Source organism: Eubalaena glacialis, chromosome 11, assembly GCF_028564815.1.
Source record: "Eubalaena glacialis isolate mEubGla1 chromosome 11, mEubGla1.1.hap2.+ XY, whole genome shotgun sequence".
Taxonomy (NCBI): domain Eukaryota; kingdom Metazoa; phylum Chordata; class Mammalia; order Artiodactyla; family Balaenidae; genus Eubalaena; species Eubalaena glacialis.
Window position 1 is genome coordinate 65442184 of NC_083726.1, and position 18966 is coordinate 65461149.

The following is an 18966-nucleotide window of genomic DNA, read 5'->3' on the forward strand; positions in this document are numbered from 1 at the left end:
CTAGAGCCCGTGAGCCACAACTACTGAGGCCGCATGCCACAACTACTGAGCCCACGTGCCACAACTACTGAAGCCCACACACCTAGAGGCCATGCTCCACAACAAGAGAAGCCTCCGCAGTGAGAAGCCTGCGCACCGCAAGGAAGACCCAACACAGCCAAAAATAAAATAAATTTATTTTAAAAAAAGCCTACATATCTATGTGTATAAGCACATATATGCTTTGAAAAGGTTTATAAGGATATATGCCAAATTATTAACAGTTATTACCCCTGAGGAACAGAATGGAAAAGTGGAAAAGTAACTTTTTCCTTTTACATTTCTGTATTATTTGATATTTTAAATGCTACTTTTGTAATTAAAAACAATGTGTAAAAAAAAAAACTTCATAATTTTCAAACTTTTTGTGGTCATAGAAAAAAGTCTTCAAATATTTTTCTATAAGGAGATTTCAACTTCGACTTCAAGGCAGTTTTGACAAACATGTGGCTTCCCATCTGTTTAGGTGGTTAAATACAGTCTTGCCTGGATACAGGCATAGACCTCATAATCCTTCAAGGCCACTTCAATCTCTGGATTTCCTATAAAGTGTAGGTAAGCAATTAATCAGAAAAGCAGGGCTTTTTCCTGATACCAGCAGGCTGATGGTGATGTTGGATAAATTCCCCCAAATGAGGTGGCCAGCCCCTTAGAAAATGGCTTCCTAGTACTCCTTGACTATTGTTTTCTTTACTGAAAGACACACACACACACACTCGTTTTCTCTCTTTCTCTCTCAATCTGTGCAACCAACCTGAACCCCGGCAGCTCATCTTCAGCCAAAGAGCTAGGGGAAGCCCTGAGGCAGCTAAGTTCTGCACCACTGCCACTTACAGCCTGGGCTTCAGCCTTGGGAGAACAAATGCTGGGGAAGAAAAAGCTCAGCTGTTATTAAATCGTAGAGGTTGGGGTGGGTGTGGCGCTCTGGCACCAGCACCACCTGCTACACGCAGGAACCCCATTACATTGTGACATCCACTACTCCTGTGAAGGGACAGGCAGTGGAAGACAGGGGTGTGGACAGAACCTTTGGCTGCCTGGGTGAGCTGTTGGCAGCTGTGGGTTTTCTGAACTGGTAGGCTCTCCTCCGGAAAGTCATCATTCCCTCTCCTACAGACCTTTTCCCAAGAGGAACCGCTGCATCTGCTCATCCTGGCTTTTACATTTAATTTGGTTCTGAAGGTAAGCAGTGGACAAATGACTTAGGAATTGGACACCCTCATTTAAGCCCCGAACAAGCTGTTCGAGTGACTTCTACCCCATGAGGCCCAAAGAAAAACAGATAATGAAATGAAGTCACTTCCTGCTGTGAAACAAACGTGGGAACGTTTATGCAGTTGTTTTTATTTATTCAACTCTAAAGATTGACAGAGGCAATTTTCTGATGGTTAACACCTTAGATTAACACTAATTATATTGCTATAAATTTGGTTCAGGGTCAGAATAGGAATCAGGAAAGAGGGAGAACAACAACAAAAATCTTCAAACACTGAAACAAAGAAATACTTTTTTTTCCTTTAATTAAATGCTACTTTCCCATAGACTTCCCTAGACTGGTTTGCAGTCTAAGGTAATAGGAAACAAGGCTGGGGCATTTGGAAGAAACTGCAGGTTAAGCTACGGTGTCAAGCAAGAGACTGAAACCCCGATCTGAGTGTCAGTCTCAGGCACGTTCTGGGAGCACAGGCAGATTCTCAAATGTTTCCTAGTGTTCCTTCCTTTTCACCAATTCAGTTTCCCCTTCTCTGGCTAATCCAGGACAGTACCCAACCCCCTCATTGCCTCTCTTGGTCATGTTGTTGTTTACAGGGAACCTGACTGGCACGTGTGGCTTCTGCTTAGACTGGAAAGGCATCAAGACCAGCTGCTTGATCCATCTCCTCCTGAAAGCCTGGACAGTAGGGGTTGCTGAGGAGGGCCTCTTCAGGCCCCTGAAAGGCCTGGAGCACTGGGAAGAACACTGCTTACCCTTGGGAAACCTGGCAACAGGTGCCGGTGATTCCTGGTGGAAATGACCAGTCAGAATCAATCCATATCACTGGGAAAGGTCAAGGGAAAAAACAGCTTCCCTTCCAAAAAAAATGGTAAAGCAGAAACGAGGAGAGAAGAAACCAAAATATTTAGAATGGCATCAAAAGTGAATGCGCAAACTTCTTTTTGTTATTAAATCTAACTACAAGTTTCCTAAAGTCCAGTTACCAAGTTGAATTGTGTGGGATAGAAGAGACAGGCCAGCTGGAATTTCCCTCAAGAGTTCACGGCTTCAGGCTGAGAGGTCCTGGGTTTGCGCTGGGGGAGCCCCTTTTTGAATGAGGGCTTGGGTGGGCTGGGCTCCATGCTGGCTCCAATTCCATTGGTCCCTGCAGAGTGAGTCTGGCCCCGTTCACTAGTGTTTCCTGGCGCCTGGGATGGAGCACTCTGGTACCTGGAACCAGATGAATACCATGAGCTGTTTCTGTAACGACCCCCACTGTCATGTCGCCCTTGGTTCATGGGGTCATTGGACTTCGGGCCTTGTGGCCTGTAGCCTTGGCCTCCTCGTCTGTTCCCCGGCAATACCTAAGGGTAAAAGAAGACAATGTTCAGAACACTGTGGCATCAGGGCACCCCGTTTGTTCCAGTTCAGTTTATTTAGGAGTATTCTGAAAGCCTAAGAGCGGTATCCCAGGCTTGGGACTCAGTTCTCTCTTAAGACTCACAGAGTTTGATCAGCCAATCCAATCTAGACACTAATCAGAATTAATAAATCTTTCACTATTTACCCCCTGTCTTTCACCCCTAGGCTCTTCTCCACTGAAGAGCTTTTCTTTAGCTGGGCAGAAAAGGAAGAAAGAGCATCCTCTGAAGTTGTTACAAGCCCTCAGTTGGGCAAGTATCTTATCACGTGTCTGAATTTTGTAGATCATAAGCCATTTGTAAAGATAATGAACATCTGGAATAATAAAATAAACATCACTATGATCTACTCTGCTATATATCATGAACCACAGATTAAATCACGCTGCTGTGACATTTAACACACCTTTCACATTACAACCCAGAAAGCTTATGGCGTAGGATTTTATTTTTGTCCTCCAATTCCAATGTAATACCAGTCTGAAGAATTACTGACAGCACTGCCTTGGACTGCTCTTATGTATCTCCTTCAAACCAAGGAAAAGAAACTGTGGATTATGCTTCCACTTTCTAGTGTTCACTCCCGCCCTGCCAGGTTCATGCTCTCTCTCTCTCTCTCCCTGATATAATCTACACTGTGCTTCTAGGGAGTTGCAGCTTCAGATGCATTCTGGTGAACCTGCCATTGTGGTGCTTTTCTACCTCAAGATAGGTACATGACTCCCAGTGTGACCAATTACCAGGCAATACTACTACCTACAAAGCTAGGATCACTGCCAACATCAGAAAGTCAGCAGTCTTGGCGACAGGAAATCTAAACTGGCTGGTGATTTGGAACATACATACCAAATGCTTTCTCTGGAAATAACTGAGGCTGGAGGGATTCAAAATAGGTGTGGAATGGGCATAAAGAGAGGAAGGTAATGTACTGAGCAGTCAGTGTTTAAGCTGTGACAACCTGGCAGCATTTCTTCGTAACTTGCTCAGTGTGGAAGCTAGGTTACCTCTCGATGAGGCTGGTAGGGCCGGCCACTGGAGTTTGCTGTGGCTGCAGGAGTCTCCCCTGGTGCCGAGTTTTTCTTGTTAGCACTTGTAAGGCTGGGAGCAGAGGCACAGGTGGAAGGGGAAGCAGTGGAGGCATCACACGGGCTCCTCAAAGACACAGCTGTAACCGAGCTACATCGAGATCTGGTTGAATAGCTGTTCTTTGGATGGGACACTGAGACAGAAATATGAGCAATGTGTGGTCAGATGATAGAAGAGCATGATGGGTAACCTTTTCCCTATTTCTCCATCTCACAATGAGCAATTTAGGATAAAGAACTGTCTATCTGAGTATTTGTAAAGATAAGCTTATAAATAGGTAATGGGAAGGAAAATCTCCCTTCTGCCCTCTTCCTCCACTCCTGCCAAATCCCCACCGCTTTGTAAGTGGCCCATCCCCCCACCAACTAATGACTTCTTGGCGTTTCCTACCACCTAAACTCCTGGCTTTGGCTCCAGCGGCTGACTAAGCCTAGGAACAATAGTATGGGCCATATGTTCGCTTTCCTATGCAAGGAACATTCTGAAGTACAAACTTCAAAAAGAAAGAAAAAGTTAAATAAAAAGCCAAATTCTTTTTTAAAAATTTGAATGAGGCAAGATGAGTTACATATGAACAGAACTAGTCTTTACAACAAATATCTATCTTCCCAAGGCTCTTTCTGCAAAAATAACTCCGAATTCAAAATATCAATCTAGCTGAAAAATACTAATATTTTCAATTCAAGTTTGGTCAGAATTCAACGTCTAAAAGTACCCCCTAGATTTTTTTTCTTGGCTTTAAGCCTGGGCTAATGTTGAGCTCACGATCACTGCCCGAGGTCCAACCTTTATTTCACTTTTACACCAAGACAGAAAGAACGGAGGAGCCGAGCTAGGGGTCTGGGTTTGACTGATGTGTCACTACAAGCTCTCACCACAGAGGCACCTCCGTGCCCCGCCTCCACACACTTCTATTATGCGCTAGGCAAAGCAGGTATTGTTATCTCCACCGAGGAGTGAAACGAGCAGCCCAATGTAGAGGGCAGAGGCAAGGATTCAAACTTGGTCTGACTCCAGGGCCACATGCTCTTTATACTATATACCAAACACCTCTCAGCTCACTAGGAAATGATGAAAAAATAGGACCGCAAATTTAGGGAGCTGGAAAATACCTATCCTCAGAGCTCAAAGCATCTGTGTCCACTGACTTATTAAGTATCTCAGAGTTCCTTTTCATAAAAACAAGCAAACAAACCAAAACCCAAGAGGGACTGAGGAAGAATCAGGGGAGAAGCCAATCGGCACTTCAGTTTCTAGTTAGTAGAGGGCGGTCTTCTCATCACCATCTCCAGCGCCCTGAATCTCTCAGCACCTCACCTTGTCCAAATGAATCTATGTTCTTCTTTAGGGTCTCTACATCACAGGTGAATCGGGCCACTCGTCCCAGATCCTCATCATATTTACGTTCACTAACAAAGTGCTGGAGAAAAGACAAAGAAAAGCCTCCAGGTGAGACAAACAATATATGTGAGATTTATAGCTTGCTATAAAGAGACGAAACAATTACTTTCAATTGTTTTCTTTTTGTGCTTCAAAGTTCACTACATGGCCATCATATTACCAATGCTGGGTGATTGACAAAATTCAGTCATTTTCCATAAGGGCCCAAAGATAAGTCCATTTGGGAGCTTTATGAAATGCTAATGGTCATTAGGTGTAAATCAAGAGAAACTCTGGAGAAAGAAGGAACTCATGATGGAGGACCACCTTTCTCTCCACTGTTAGCTACTCTCCACATTGTTCCATTTTATACACAGGCAGAGGCAGCAGAAATGCTCATAAGTTACAACAATGATTCCTTAATTTAAATAGATGATTTGGTGTTCTTTAATATAAACTTCCTTAGTAAACCCACTTCACCGCTTCATAAAGTAGGATTTGTTAGTCCTTGTAATAGGAACAATTTCTTGAGATGGAAAATCATTCATGTGAAAAGTCAGCTTTGCAAATGAGAAGAGTTTATGCTGCAAGTAATTTAATCCTTTTAAGCAGACTGAGCTGAGAAGTAACCATCCCTTTGGGTCAAAAACTAACTATACTATAGAAATAGTGGGGCTAGAAACATGTCAGGAATAAAGTGCTTCTGGGGGTCTATTTCAATAAACAAGTTCTAAGGTAGTCTGGAATCATTTTTTCAGATGTACAAGAGAGTAAGAAAGAAAAGTTAAAGGCCTAGATATAATTTAGAAGAACTGAACTCAGAGCAGTCCTCTAACTGGGGGTGGCCTAATTCCACTTTGGATTTTCAAGGGGTAGAATCAAGTGCATCAGAATCCTCGGGATGCACCTAGAAGCAATCAATGGGAGAGGAGAAATAAAAATTACCTCTGGGACTTGAAGTCCTAAAGCTTCAGAGTATATTGTGGCTTAGGAAAGCACATGAATCTCTATAACAAAGCCTTCAGACATGTAATATCAGTCTGAGATTAATTCTGAAATACATTCTAGGGTTTCCTGAGCCAAAGACATAACAGGAATGACGGAAATAAAATGATCTGGAAATAAGACATTTAAATTGCACAGCACCCACTTCAGTACACTGAAAACGTGGAGAGAAACAGATCCTTAGTCAGCCTGCAGAAATATTTCTAGCAGCTCTTCAACCACGTGGGAAGGGGAACAGATGAAGCCTGTGAGAGCCAGAATTCTTATCTAATTCCAAAGGGGTTTCTGGCTTCTCCCAGATAGTTGAATGAGACTGACTGGCATCAATGCGAGGAAGACTTTCTATAAAATTTAGCAATATAGTCTTAGTTATATCAGAAAATGGTAATTTAAAACTTGCATTGTTGGTTTCACTATTTCTCCCCAATATAGCCTAAGGGGAAGGAGTGAGAGAATAATAACACGACATAGGTTTGTGTGAAAGACTGGGTCAGGATGGTAACAGGGATGCCTGTAAGGTCTCAGATGATCTTCCATCTATGCTTTTATTTTACAAAGGCTGTTATGTAGCCTCCCCAGCATGTATTCCTCTTAAATATGGCAATAAATCTCACACGTTCAGAAAGAGCAGAGTTAGGGCACAGGAGTAGAGAAGGCCATACAGTTCACGGTTTAGAAACAATTAATTAGAATGTCAGTGTCCACAACTACCCATGAATAACCCAACCTCTCTCAGGTTCCCATCTTAGTCTCAGAAACACTGTTCTTTATATAAGAATTTAAAACATCTGAGTGTTGAATCCAAGTAATCTTTATAAACAGGTTACAATATAATCAACACCTCAGATTGCTCATTTTTCTCTTATAAAATCAGAATTGACCAACCAACTATTTAACTATCTACTGAACACCTACTATGCGCCAAGGCATTGTGCCAGGGCACTGGAGACACAGCAGTTCCTGTCACTGTAAAGTTCACTATCGAGTGGGAAAGACAGATTAATCAAATGCACATACAATTATAAGTGTGCTAGGAAGGCACAAACAGGGGGGACACGTCAGGAAAGTCAGGAAGGATGAGGTCAGGAGTGAGGTGTGTGCTGGGAGTGGCAGGGGGAGGGAAAAGAATGTTCTGGACAGATGGAAAAGCATATGCAGCAGCCCTCACAGGAGGGAACAGGGTATGCCTGTGGAAAGGAGAGCTAGTATGGCTGGAGCAGAGGGGACAAGGGGGACGCTGTGCAAAGCACGGCAGCAGGGCCAGACCATACAGAGCCCTACAGGCCGTTAAGGATTGTAGCCTATCCTGAAAGCAACGGGAAGTTTGAAGTAGGTTCTGTAATGCGAGGGACAGATATGAAGGGGTGGGGAGGCCAGGGCAGTGGCAATGTGGAGGAGTGGAATCAGTTAAGAGGCTACCACAAAGTCCAAGCAAGAGATCACTGTAGCTTGATCATGATGGTGGTGGTGGAGACAAAGAGCAAAGGTCAGATCTGAGATTTTGCAGGAGGTCAAAGGGACAGGGTCTGCTGATAGATTTAACTGTGGGAAAAGGAGAAATTCCCTAAGGTTTCCAGCTTGGACACTGGATAGATGACAGTACCATTTACAGAGAAAGGGAAAGGGCCAGGAAAAGGGCCAGGTTTGGGAAGAGGAGATCATGAGTTAAATATATTAGATACAGCCTTGAATTATGGAGATTTGCTACTTTAGTCCCCAAGGGTAAGAAGAAAGGCGGAAAGGAGAAGGAAGTTCTACCTTGATATCAGCTCTGAGCTCAACCAGCTGCTCCTCTGACATCCGAACAGCCACATCAGTCATCTTCTTCAGAAGTTCGGCTTTCTTCTGACGGCTGAGCAAAATTTCCACTGTAGAGGAAAGGGAGTATGACTCTTATGGTCTGCTAAATAGGACAAAAGAAGAACTAGAAGTATAGGCCCTGCAGTATGTACTTGGACAGCCAAAGGCTTAGCTGCCCACCCATCCAGAAAGTGAAAATACCAAAGGTCCAGTTTCCACCTTCTTGAGGGACTCTGAAGGCAGTTTACATGGTAAATGCTTTTTATGAATCATAAAGACTCATACATCACTCGTCACTTCTCTTTCTCCTCTTCCCACTTAAAAAAAAATTTTATCAAGACGCATGTAAATTAAAACAAAAATATGCACAAGGTAAAGAATACATCTAGAATAAATGGGTATAAAATGAAAAATAAAACTGTCCCTCCTACTTCTGACTTCCAGAGGAAACCACTGGTAACAATTTCTTATGAATACTTTCCATTATACTCTCTGCATATACAATCTCTCTCTCTCTTTTTTCCCCTCACAATGGTCCCTCCTTTACCTTAGCTATTTTTACTTACTATGTCTTGAAGTTCATTCCTTATTAATACATTGGATTCCCCTCACTCTGTTTAATAGCCACCTAGTATTCTACTATGTGGATATACAACAATTATTTACCAAGTTCCCTAATGATGGACATTAGATTATTTACAACCTTTCAAGAAGCATCGTCTCTGGCTTGCTCCCAGATGTGTAACTCAGGTATGGCCATGAAGAATGACAGACAATAAAAATTCTCTCAGAGCAGAGAGCCAGGGGCTACGGAGGACAAAGGGCAAAAGAAATCCTCTCAGGAAGCAGATCTAGGGGCTGCCAAATGAACCAAGGAACTTTCTCTACCACTGGGGCAGGGACTCTACTATTGCTGTCCAGTAAGCTTTGATCATTGCATGTCCAAGTGGGAATTTTTACTATAATTATCGTCTTCTCTGCCTATCTATGTAATAACGTTTCTTTCAGTTTATGGGATGCCAGACCACAACATACCATAACCAGAGCTGTTGGAAGATCTGAAACTACCCAGAAGTCCTGGACTTTCAGCTGAATACGTGAACTAGAGGAGACTGTGGAGGTGTTGCCATCAAGCAGGAGGTGAGTGTGTCCTCATTTTGGAAAAAAGAGGACTGCAGGGTAGCTGAGGGGTGGACTGTAGCAAAGACTGTTAGTGACTGAATATCCATTCTCCTCTGTCAGAAGTCTAATGTTGTTGGGTACCAATGTGCTTAGGTAAAAAAAGCTACATTTCCTGGCTTTGCCACACATAACTGTATCATGTGGTATAGTTTGGCCGTTGAGATCTAAGCAGAATTCAGAGGCGAGGCTTACTAGAAAGCTCTCTAAAGGAGTCTTAGCCTGCATGTAACATTTTGCCCTTCCCTGACTGGAGCCATAGGATGTATCTTTTGACCATAAGCACAATGTAAGGATGGCTGGGGAGAAGGATAGAGAAGCCTGGGTCCCTCATATCATTTTGGAGATGCCCTACAGCCCTGGACTGCTTACCTCTGGACCTTTCATTTCATGAGAGAAAAAGAAACTCACATTTCTTTAGGCCATTCTGTGGCATGCAGTCAAACTCAATTCCTAACTTATACACAGAATCCTGTAACCTACTGAGAAACCAGCCAAATTTATGTTAGAAAAAATAGAATTTTTAAAGAGCTACATCAGGTGTAGAGCTGAATGTCTTTAGCAAGTTTACTTAGTCCAATTTGCCACATATATGCCACCCATGGGCTGCTCATACCTATGTCAGGTTAATCGATAAGGGCACACTTTCCCAATAAGTTAGGAACATGCATACAAAAGTTTCTCAATACAAAGGCCCAACAAATACAAATGATCTGTTGGTCTGGCTCCCAAGATAAAACCTATTTGCCATTTGTATCAAATTCACTTTCTCTCAGCTCCAGCATTCTGGGATTCTAAGATAAAATTACAGATCTCAAGATGTGTCAAGTAAAGATTTCTACACATATCATATAACTCAGAGGGCCTAATTATATGACCTTGGACAAGTCACATTTTCCCAAGGAACTTGTTTCTTCATTTATGAAATGAAAAAAATAAAACAAAATAAAATCCAAAAACCTAACTCTCCCATAAGGTTGATATTAACATCACATATGAATGAGTGTGAAAAAACTCGGAACTGTGAAGTACTATGAACATATAATTAATAAACTATAATGTGTAAAGAAAAGAAAAAGAAACACCTTTTTGATATTATTGGTAAATGAGTAATTACATTAGTGTCATTGAGAACTAGGATTTTTAGCATGAGAGGGGTGGACTGTATTTGATAATATAAGATTGACCATGAATTGATAACTGGTTGAGGCTGGGTGCTGGGGGTTAATTATATTAGCCTCTCTATTTGAAATATGTTCCAAATTTTCTATAAAAGATGTATTTTAAAAAGCACCTTCGGACTTCCCTGATGGCGCAGTGGTTAAGAATCCACCTGCCAATGCAGGGGACACGGGTTCAAGCCCTGGTCCGGGAAGATCCCACATGCCGCGGAGCAACTAAGCCCGTGTGCCACAACTAGTGAGCCACAACTACTGAGCCTGCGCTCTAGAGCCTGCGAGCCACAACAACTGAGCCCGCGCGCCCTGGAGCCCATGCACCGCAACTAATGAGCCCACGCACTCTAGGGCACACCTGCTGCAACTACTGAAGCCTGCGTGCCTAGAGCCCATGCTCCACAACAAGAGAAGCCACTGCAATGAAAAGCCCACCCACCACAATGAAGAGTAGCCCCTGCTCACCACAACTAGAGAAAGCCCGCACTCAGAAACAAAGACCCAGTGTAGCCAAAAAAAAAAGCACCTTCTTCTCAACAGTAAGGACTATGTCTTTTTTTTTTTTTTAGGGGCTATGTCTTCGTACTAATTTTATTTTCTCTGAAACTTCAACTTCAAAAAGAGAACACATAGGTACAAGAATGGACTGAAACTGTCACCGGAAATTTCAGGATATACCACTCAATTTAAATGAAATCTCACCTCTGAAAAACAATGGATAGCATCTCTGTTATGTACTCAAAATTTCCTTAAAATGGATCAAAACTGAATTCAGCTCAGTGCTTCAAAGCTGCCTCCTCTGGCCCATGACCACAGACACAAATGATTTAATTGTGAGTCATCATCTCAACCTATTTCCATTCTCACCAGTTTGAGAGTAGGTTAAAAGAAACAACCTTCCTAATTACAAATCTGGCATTCAATGCACGAAGGAAAAACTGTTGAAAAGCCCCAAATCAATGCCATTGTACAAGGTGCAGTTGGCATTCCCTTCTTTTCATATAGCTGTGTATCTTTAACCTAACCCTTAATAGAAATGACAGAAAACAGATATCTGGTTCTTCTGTATAAAACGCCACAAATTATCCAAGTTAGACTATTCCTCCAGACTCCATTTTAGTAAGCTTTCAAAGAACCCTCGTCATGGGTATCCTGAACCTTCAATTAATTGACTTTTCCCCTACCCAATGATAACAGACACTGAGTGAAGTTTCTACAACCCGAGAAAACAAAGAAAGTTCTGAGAGAGGTAATGACAGGAATGGATACACTGATTGTAGGCAACCTGGTGACGTCTCCTCTGATTATGCCAAAGGTTTTTTTCCAAGTAGAAAAATATCCATTGGAATTGTTCAATCACTGGAGGAAAAATCAAAATAAAACCCAGGCACCTGCAAGATACTTTATTTTCCTTAATTGGTGCTGTGGTGGCAGATACCATGAAGTAGTCTCTTAGACACTGAACTCTATATTCAAAATATTGAAATTTGGAAATATTGAAAAACAGGCTCTTGTAAAGTTGTTTCACCTGAAAGGATTCCTATGCCAGCATAGTACAACTGCTCAAGACTGTTTAACCAAATATATAAACTCTTATTGTGGCATTTATATTGAGCTTTTGTTATGGGGGTTGAGAGGCAGGTAATAGCTCTAATAAAGATCAGTCTTACTTGCTTCAGCTTTCACTTTGTCCATTTCAGCAAGCAATGTCACTTCTCGATCCATTAAACTAGGAAGGGATGACAAAGGGAAAAAAGGTTTGATCAGAAACTCAAACAGGAACACAGCACATTGTTAATAGTGGAGAAAGACTTAAGAGTTTGTTCCCTAAAAGCATACTACAAAATAAACACTGTATATACCACATGAAAATCCTATCTCACCCTCAGCAAAGACTTTTAAAGATTCCAATAAAGAAACCTAATTCCCTTTTATTTCTATATATTACAGTAAACCAGTAGCTACTCATCTAAGAGTTGAGAACCAGTAGATGGCAGTAGCAAGCTACAAAACATTTCCTGGTAAGTTGTGCTAAAGTGGAAGTCCTCATGTAAATTACATATTTCTACATATGTGCATATTTTTTATTTTATGTTTTGGTCCATAAAATTGGACAGCTTTGCTTCTAATGAATTTTTACCAGGCAATACTCCTGCTAGGGCATGATGAATTTACCCACGATTAGGATTTATAGATCTTCAACATTTTAGCACAGTTGCACCAAGTCCACTGGTGCTTTAGTCTTAAGAATGCAGAGTAGTCAAAAAACATACATATACTGTGCTGGTTTCAGGTAAACGTTTAATAGTAATCCAGAAAAGATGGAATCAAAGGTTTTTGGAAGGCTTTTTACAGAAAAAGAACATTAAATGGGCAATTAGAATATTCTCCACTGCAAATGTAAATGGTTTGTAAGCATGGGAAAGCTTTTCTATGTTCTTAGAAAAGAGCCCACCACCTTCAGCGAACATGTAAAGAAATAATAGGCTGCCCTAGGGTTAAACCTCTGGATGAAAATAATTTTCCTTACCATATCAGTTTTGCTTAGCGGTGGCAAACAAACAAAACCCCAAAAGCAAAAACACAAAACTAAAACTTTAATACCTGCACACACATGAAATGTTCCAAATCTCTTCATATTTGAAATTCATTCTAATTTCTCCTTTTGAGTGGGAATATAACTACAGGGTTAATAAAAGTTCTCCTCTTGTTTCTGGTTGTAAAACTAATCACACACATATGCATATATATATATATATACACACACACACACACACACACACAGTCTAATTCAATTTAGCTCAATATGTTGTTATGTTGGCACAAAGTAGTTAATATGGAGACTATAGTGAGATATACAAAAAAGTATAAGGCAGGGACATTTCCTCAAGGAGCAAAATCCGTTATGGTAAAGTGCTGGAGAACACAGGTTTGATAATCATTATGCATGATGTTAATACACAGACTTGTAACGAAACAAATTTGGTTGGCATATTAATCCCAAAGCACCAGACTAGAGAGAAGATACAACTATTGTGATAGGGTAGCAATACTTTTGCTAAGAAAGCATTCCCCAAACCTTGGCAAATATTTTGCTCCAAGAACTCTAGCAGCATTTGGAATACCTAAAAGGCAAAACAGAAGCACATCTGAGACAGGAGCTACCAGGCTTCGAGTTTATCATTACCTCTCTTCTGTCGCTGAATCACCTTAAGATGCAGACAGTGTGTCCATCAGATGACAAATTTGTCTCTGACAAAGCTTGTAAAATGTTTATTAAAAGAGCTCAGCAAACAAGTAAGATTTTTGCAGCTTACAATCTTTATTATGAAAAAGTAGAATGTCACATGATACTTTTTCAGCAGGGAAAAAAAGTTCTGCACTGTCACAATAAGACTTTTTTGTGTCAGTATGAGCTACTACATCGCGATACTTTTTTTTCCCTGTAAGAATGATTAGCATCCATTTACATAACCTTTGTTTCTTGAATAACTCATTTCATAAGAAATTCACAGGACAGTGTGTGCGCAACCGTATGACCACTCCAATTAAAAAAGAAACAAAAGCTTACCTTTTCATGCCAAAAAACACTGAAAAGCAGTAAGCACTTCTATTTCTTTTTGTTTGTTGTTTGTCATGTTACCATCTATTGATAACACCTACTGAAAGGTCCTGTGATGTCAGCCAAGCATTAAACAGAGGAATCTATTGGCTAACTGTTGGGATATTTTCTCACAGAAAAGCCTGATGGATCTTTGCAATTTTTCATTAAATTTTTTACAAGTCCTTAAAATAGAAAAATGAATAAATGTTAAATTATATGTAGTGTAAGTGCCTGACGATTAGTTTTTTTGATTATAATGTAAGTGCCCAACACTAAGCTTTCGGTTGCCGACATGCATAAAGAGCGAGGCCACCCCACCTATGAGGTTCCCCTTTTAGAAGGCCCTGGGCGACCTAGATAACTGACCCACTTGAGTGATCCTACTTTTCCTTCCCACGCTTTCTTGCTCTTATGTTTTAAATTTACTAATAAAGAATGAACCCGCAAAACCCTAGGCACCCCACCCTCAACCCCAATAAAGGCATGACCCCAGGTCTGTACTCTCCTTAGGCACACTTTGCTGTGTGGTTCCAGGCATGCCATGTACCCTCCACGACTTGTGAGTAATAAACCTTGTTTTTTAATTCAAAATCCCCTCATGGTTGTTGCTGAGGTGCATCTGGCAATCCTAAGAACCACAAGGGCCATTCCGCCGCAACACTGGCTCATGGGGGCAGGGGCCACAAGCAGTATAGGGCCCAGGTGAGTGCCCCCAGGCATTCCTAGCTGAGAGCATCACTAAAGATAGGCTGAGACCAACACAAAACACTATTAAGAACTTTCTTAAAAGTACATCACATAATGTATTACAGTTGTGTAGAAGAATGACTGTATTTTAGGTAATTAATGCTAAAGCATTTAGGGATGGCATGTTATGTCTGCAACTTCCAAACGGTTCCACCAAAACACACACACACACACACACACACACACACACACACAGAGCAGATACACCAATCACTGTACTATCCCTTCAACTTTTCTGTATATTGAAAGTTTAAGTGCGGAAACATGCGCATCACAAAATAAACAGAGAAGGTGAGAAGAGTGCAAAGGTGGAAAGTAGGCTAAGCATAAGATAAATAACAGAGGCATTTTTTACAATTAAAAATAGTAATTTACTGTAATACAACTTTCTGACAATGAGGAAACTTAAGCTAAAGTTTCCACCTGTTCTAAGCTGTATGGCGGTCCCAGTATGGATCTGTGACCAAGAGATTCAAAAGTACCTGTGGTTTGAGGTAATAGTTTTCAGATGCCATAGCTACAAGCAATGAGTCCTCTCAGAGAGTGATGAAAGGCTCATTCAGACTGCCCAGACTTTGTTACCTTTCTTACTCAGTACTTGAGGGTACTAACCTTGCAACTGTTCTGTCAAGGCTTTCCTGAATGGAAATACATGATGAGGAGCATCTGGTAACACTGGACTCAGAAACTGATAATGAAAATCCACTAAATATTGCTGGGACTCTGTTTAGAAAGACACTAGGTCTTATTAAGCCTGGGCCTTATACAGCATAGAGAATTTCCATATCCTTTCTTTGACCATGAAAGATGGTTTTAGATGTCTTGTCACTATTAAGGAAAAAGACTGGTAAATGTCTGAATGTTCTCTATTTCCTTCCCTCCTTACCAAGACTTTTTACCATCTTCACATTTCCTCAACTTACTCTAAAGCTTTTGCGTAATTTAGTTGGTCAGAATAGTTGTTCCTGTAGCATCACCATTCATATCTCTAAGATACATTATATATCCATCATCTGAAACAAGCCCTTTAATTAATATATTTAACATGTAGCTTATTGATTAAAGCTTTTGCCTTCAGTAATTCCTTGGTACCAAAAAACTGTTAACTATCATTTGTTTATGGTTGTTGCATTAGCAAACAATGTTATAATAGAAATGACTCTGGCAATTCCTGAGACAACTAATTATTTCAAGGGTTTATACTCTAAACCACTCAATAATGTTCTTACAAAACATTTGAACTTGATTTTATTTGCTGAAAACCTAAAACCTATTTATTCTAATTCCACTAAAGCAGAAATCCAAGCAAAGCCAAGCCAATGCAAACACCTTTATTTCTCTGAAGGCACTTCTCCCTTCTCATATAAAACAACCAAAAAAGAGAATGTTCAGTAGTTTTTGTTAGCAGAGAATTAATGATGCTTTAAGTGTTTCATAAAACTCCGTGTTCCCAGCACTGGTTTTATGAGCATGGTACACACATCTGGGCTCAAAAGAGAAACAAAAAACACCAGTTAGGCAGCTAGGTCATCATGTTGAGCCGAACAATTGGGGTAAAATGAATGGAAAGAATCAGCTTATTAAATCAAATTTGGATCTTATGAAAACTCGGTTCCTCTCTGTTAGGAGGCCTTTACAAAGCATGTCATGTAGTTTTCATATTTCAAGAATCTCAAGTAGCTTTTAAGAAGTTAGAATATGGATATAAGCTGTTCTTGCAGGACAGGCCCTTAATGGAAAACCTTTCTTTCTGTTCTTCTCCAGTGGTCAAAGCATCTCAATTCTAAAGTAATACTAGAGACCATATGATTTGATGATATTTTACAATATGTTTTGGGAAAAAGAAACGGTAGCAATCTAGATTACCAAGGAGCTCATTGTTCAAGTTTCTAGTTGGTAAGGAAAAATAGTTGGAGTGTTAAGCCACATAACGAGTGGCTGACTTGATCCTAAACCGGGACTTGTTTTTTTGAACCTTCTCTCTGGATATGATAGCAACGTCTAAAGGGAGACATATATGGACTAGGAAGGCGAAGACTGAAAAAATAAAGGCAAACAGAGATACCTGGTAAGACACAAAAAAGGGAGCATGATAGAGTGGAAAAGTATCACTTAATAACAAGTATGACTTTTGGCAAATTATTTTTTTTCTGTGCCCATTTTTTTCATCTATAAAATGAGTATAATATTACAAATGATATTGTTATATACAGATATTGTGCATAAAAGTTTCTGACATACAATAATACCTCAATAAATGGCAACAGCAATTATTATTCTAATTTCTGTAGTCATGTTGATTTCTCAGTTTCAGCAGAATATCTGTTTAGTAAAATGCCCTCATATTACTCTGGTAAATCATTATACATTCCAGATCCACTGTCTAGAAATTCTTTTTTTTTGCCACGCCTCACGGCATGCAGGATGCTAGTTCTCGGACCAGGGATTGAACCTGTGCCCCCTGCAGTGGAAGCACAGAGTCCTAACTACTGGACCGCCAGGGAAGTCCCGTTTTTCTTCTTATTTTTTTTTCCGATGTGGACCATTTTTAAAGTCTTCATTGAATTTGTTCTTCTGTTTTATGTCTTGGTTTTTTGGCCGTGAGGCATGTGGGATCTTAGCTCCCTGACCAGGGATTGAACCCGCACCCCCTGCATTGGAAGGTGAAGCCTTAACCACTGGACCACCGGGGAAGTCCCTAGAAATTCTTAAATAAACACATACACATACTAACACAGTGCAGGCAGTTATACAGAGGTGAATCAAAGATAATTTAAGTGAAAAGAATACACTACAAAATTACAATCTCACTATGATTATATCTATTAAGATTACGCATGCTTATAGATAAGGGACACAGGGAACACAAAAAATAAAAAATTAATTATGTGTTAAGGTGGTAGAGTTATATGACTTCTATTTTTTTAAAAACAGTTGTTATAATTATGGGAAATATAGTAAAAATAAGAGGGAATAAAGGAAACTTAAAAAAAAAGAAAAACAAAATTCAGATTCCTTCATCAAATGCTCTCATTCTACTTTAGCCTCTGACTTATCTCTCACTACTTTCAACTATCGCCCCTTAGCTCTAGCTACACTGTGAAGTCCCTACATGTCCCTTCTATGCCTTTGCTTATATCATATCTCTTAAAGGATCCCCACCTTTTCTGCCAGTGTAAATTCCATGCGGTTTCAAGGCTTGATAATGATTCATTTCCTCCAAGAAATCTTTTCTAATTGACCCCCTCCACAGTAACCTTTCTCTTAAAATCTTCATGCCTTTCCCACAACTAAGATCCGACCTGAAGAATATCTGAATTGAAAGTCACTCCAAATTGTGACTTAAGAAGAGTGATTTAGGCCCTTATGAATTACAAAATAAAAAGAACATTAAATATTTTGGATGGAATGGTCCTTCTTATAGTTTTGTCTTATTGAACTAAAAAAATCCTTTAAAGGCGTTCATAGTCTCAGTCAAAATCCTGGTCCTCTTCATTCTAACCCTATTCTATAACAACTGAATTCCTTAGACCCTAAATTCTCCTGCAGTGGGGTTTCTGTTACACAGCCTTTAAGCTGAGGAGGAGATAACGTATGAGATATGTACCAAGAGTCTCTAGCCTTCTTCTCAAGCTTTAGTGGGGAAGTGAGCCATCAGTGATGGGTGGGGTGAAGAGCATAGGTTATTGAGAGTCAGAACACACAGATTCAAATACTGAGTCTGCAACTTATGATGTCATGTTAGGCAAACAGCTTAACCTAAGGCTCAAATTCCTTTTAATAGTAAAGTAAAATATAAAGTTCCCTCTGCACAGGACAGAAATCTGGATGAATAAATCAGATAGTATGATTGAACACGTTTGGTACTGTAAAGTAATCTTCGTATGTTATTTAGTTATTTTCATAGATGGTTAAAGGATTAGAATTTTAAATCAAAGAATATCGAGAACCATGGAGGCAAGAACTAGTAGAAATAAGATATCAGTGTACTAAACATGCGAAAACTGAAGAATAATTTAAAACTAAAGAGTGCTAGGTACCTTTCTGATAACACATTATAACAGTAGCCCATTCCTTTATTTCTATGGTTTTTAGACATTTTTGAAAGTGCTTTCATTAATAAAATTATTTTCTAAATTTTCAGCATCTCTACAGATGGGCTTTAAATTTAAGGATCTAAAAGCCTTTGTTAAGTTTATTGTAAGAAGAAAAGAGAAGCTCAAATAAAAGGAAATAACTTTTCTAAGGTGAATGAGGAATCAGCCAGGAAAAACTTCAGTCTTAAGCACAGGCTTACATTGACTTTGTGTGCTGTAGAATCCCAAATTTATTACA

At 40.1% G+C, this 18966-nt stretch overlaps 1 protein-coding gene across 1 annotated transcript in view; it reads right to left on the bottom strand.

Moving 5' to 3' along the window:
* Nucleotides 1-541: 541 nt before the first annotated feature.
* The window catches only part of SPATS2 (spermatogenesis associated serine rich 2), a 138642-nt gene continuing 120217 nt past the window's right edge, over nucleotides 542-18966 (bottom strand). Inside the window, exons 9-13 of the mRNA XM_061204474.1 lie at nucleotides 11951-12009; nucleotides 7885-7994; nucleotides 5059-5161; nucleotides 3660-3874; nucleotides 542-2598 (exon numbers count right to left, since the gene is read on the bottom strand). Coding sequence (XP_061060457.1) covers nucleotides 2287-2598; nucleotides 3660-3874; nucleotides 5059-5161; nucleotides 7885-7994; nucleotides 11951-12009 — 799 coding nt within the window. The 3' untranslated portion in view covers nucleotides 542-2286. The remainder of the gene's footprint in view (nucleotides 2599-3659; nucleotides 3875-5058; nucleotides 5162-7884; nucleotides 7995-11950; nucleotides 12010-18966) is intronic.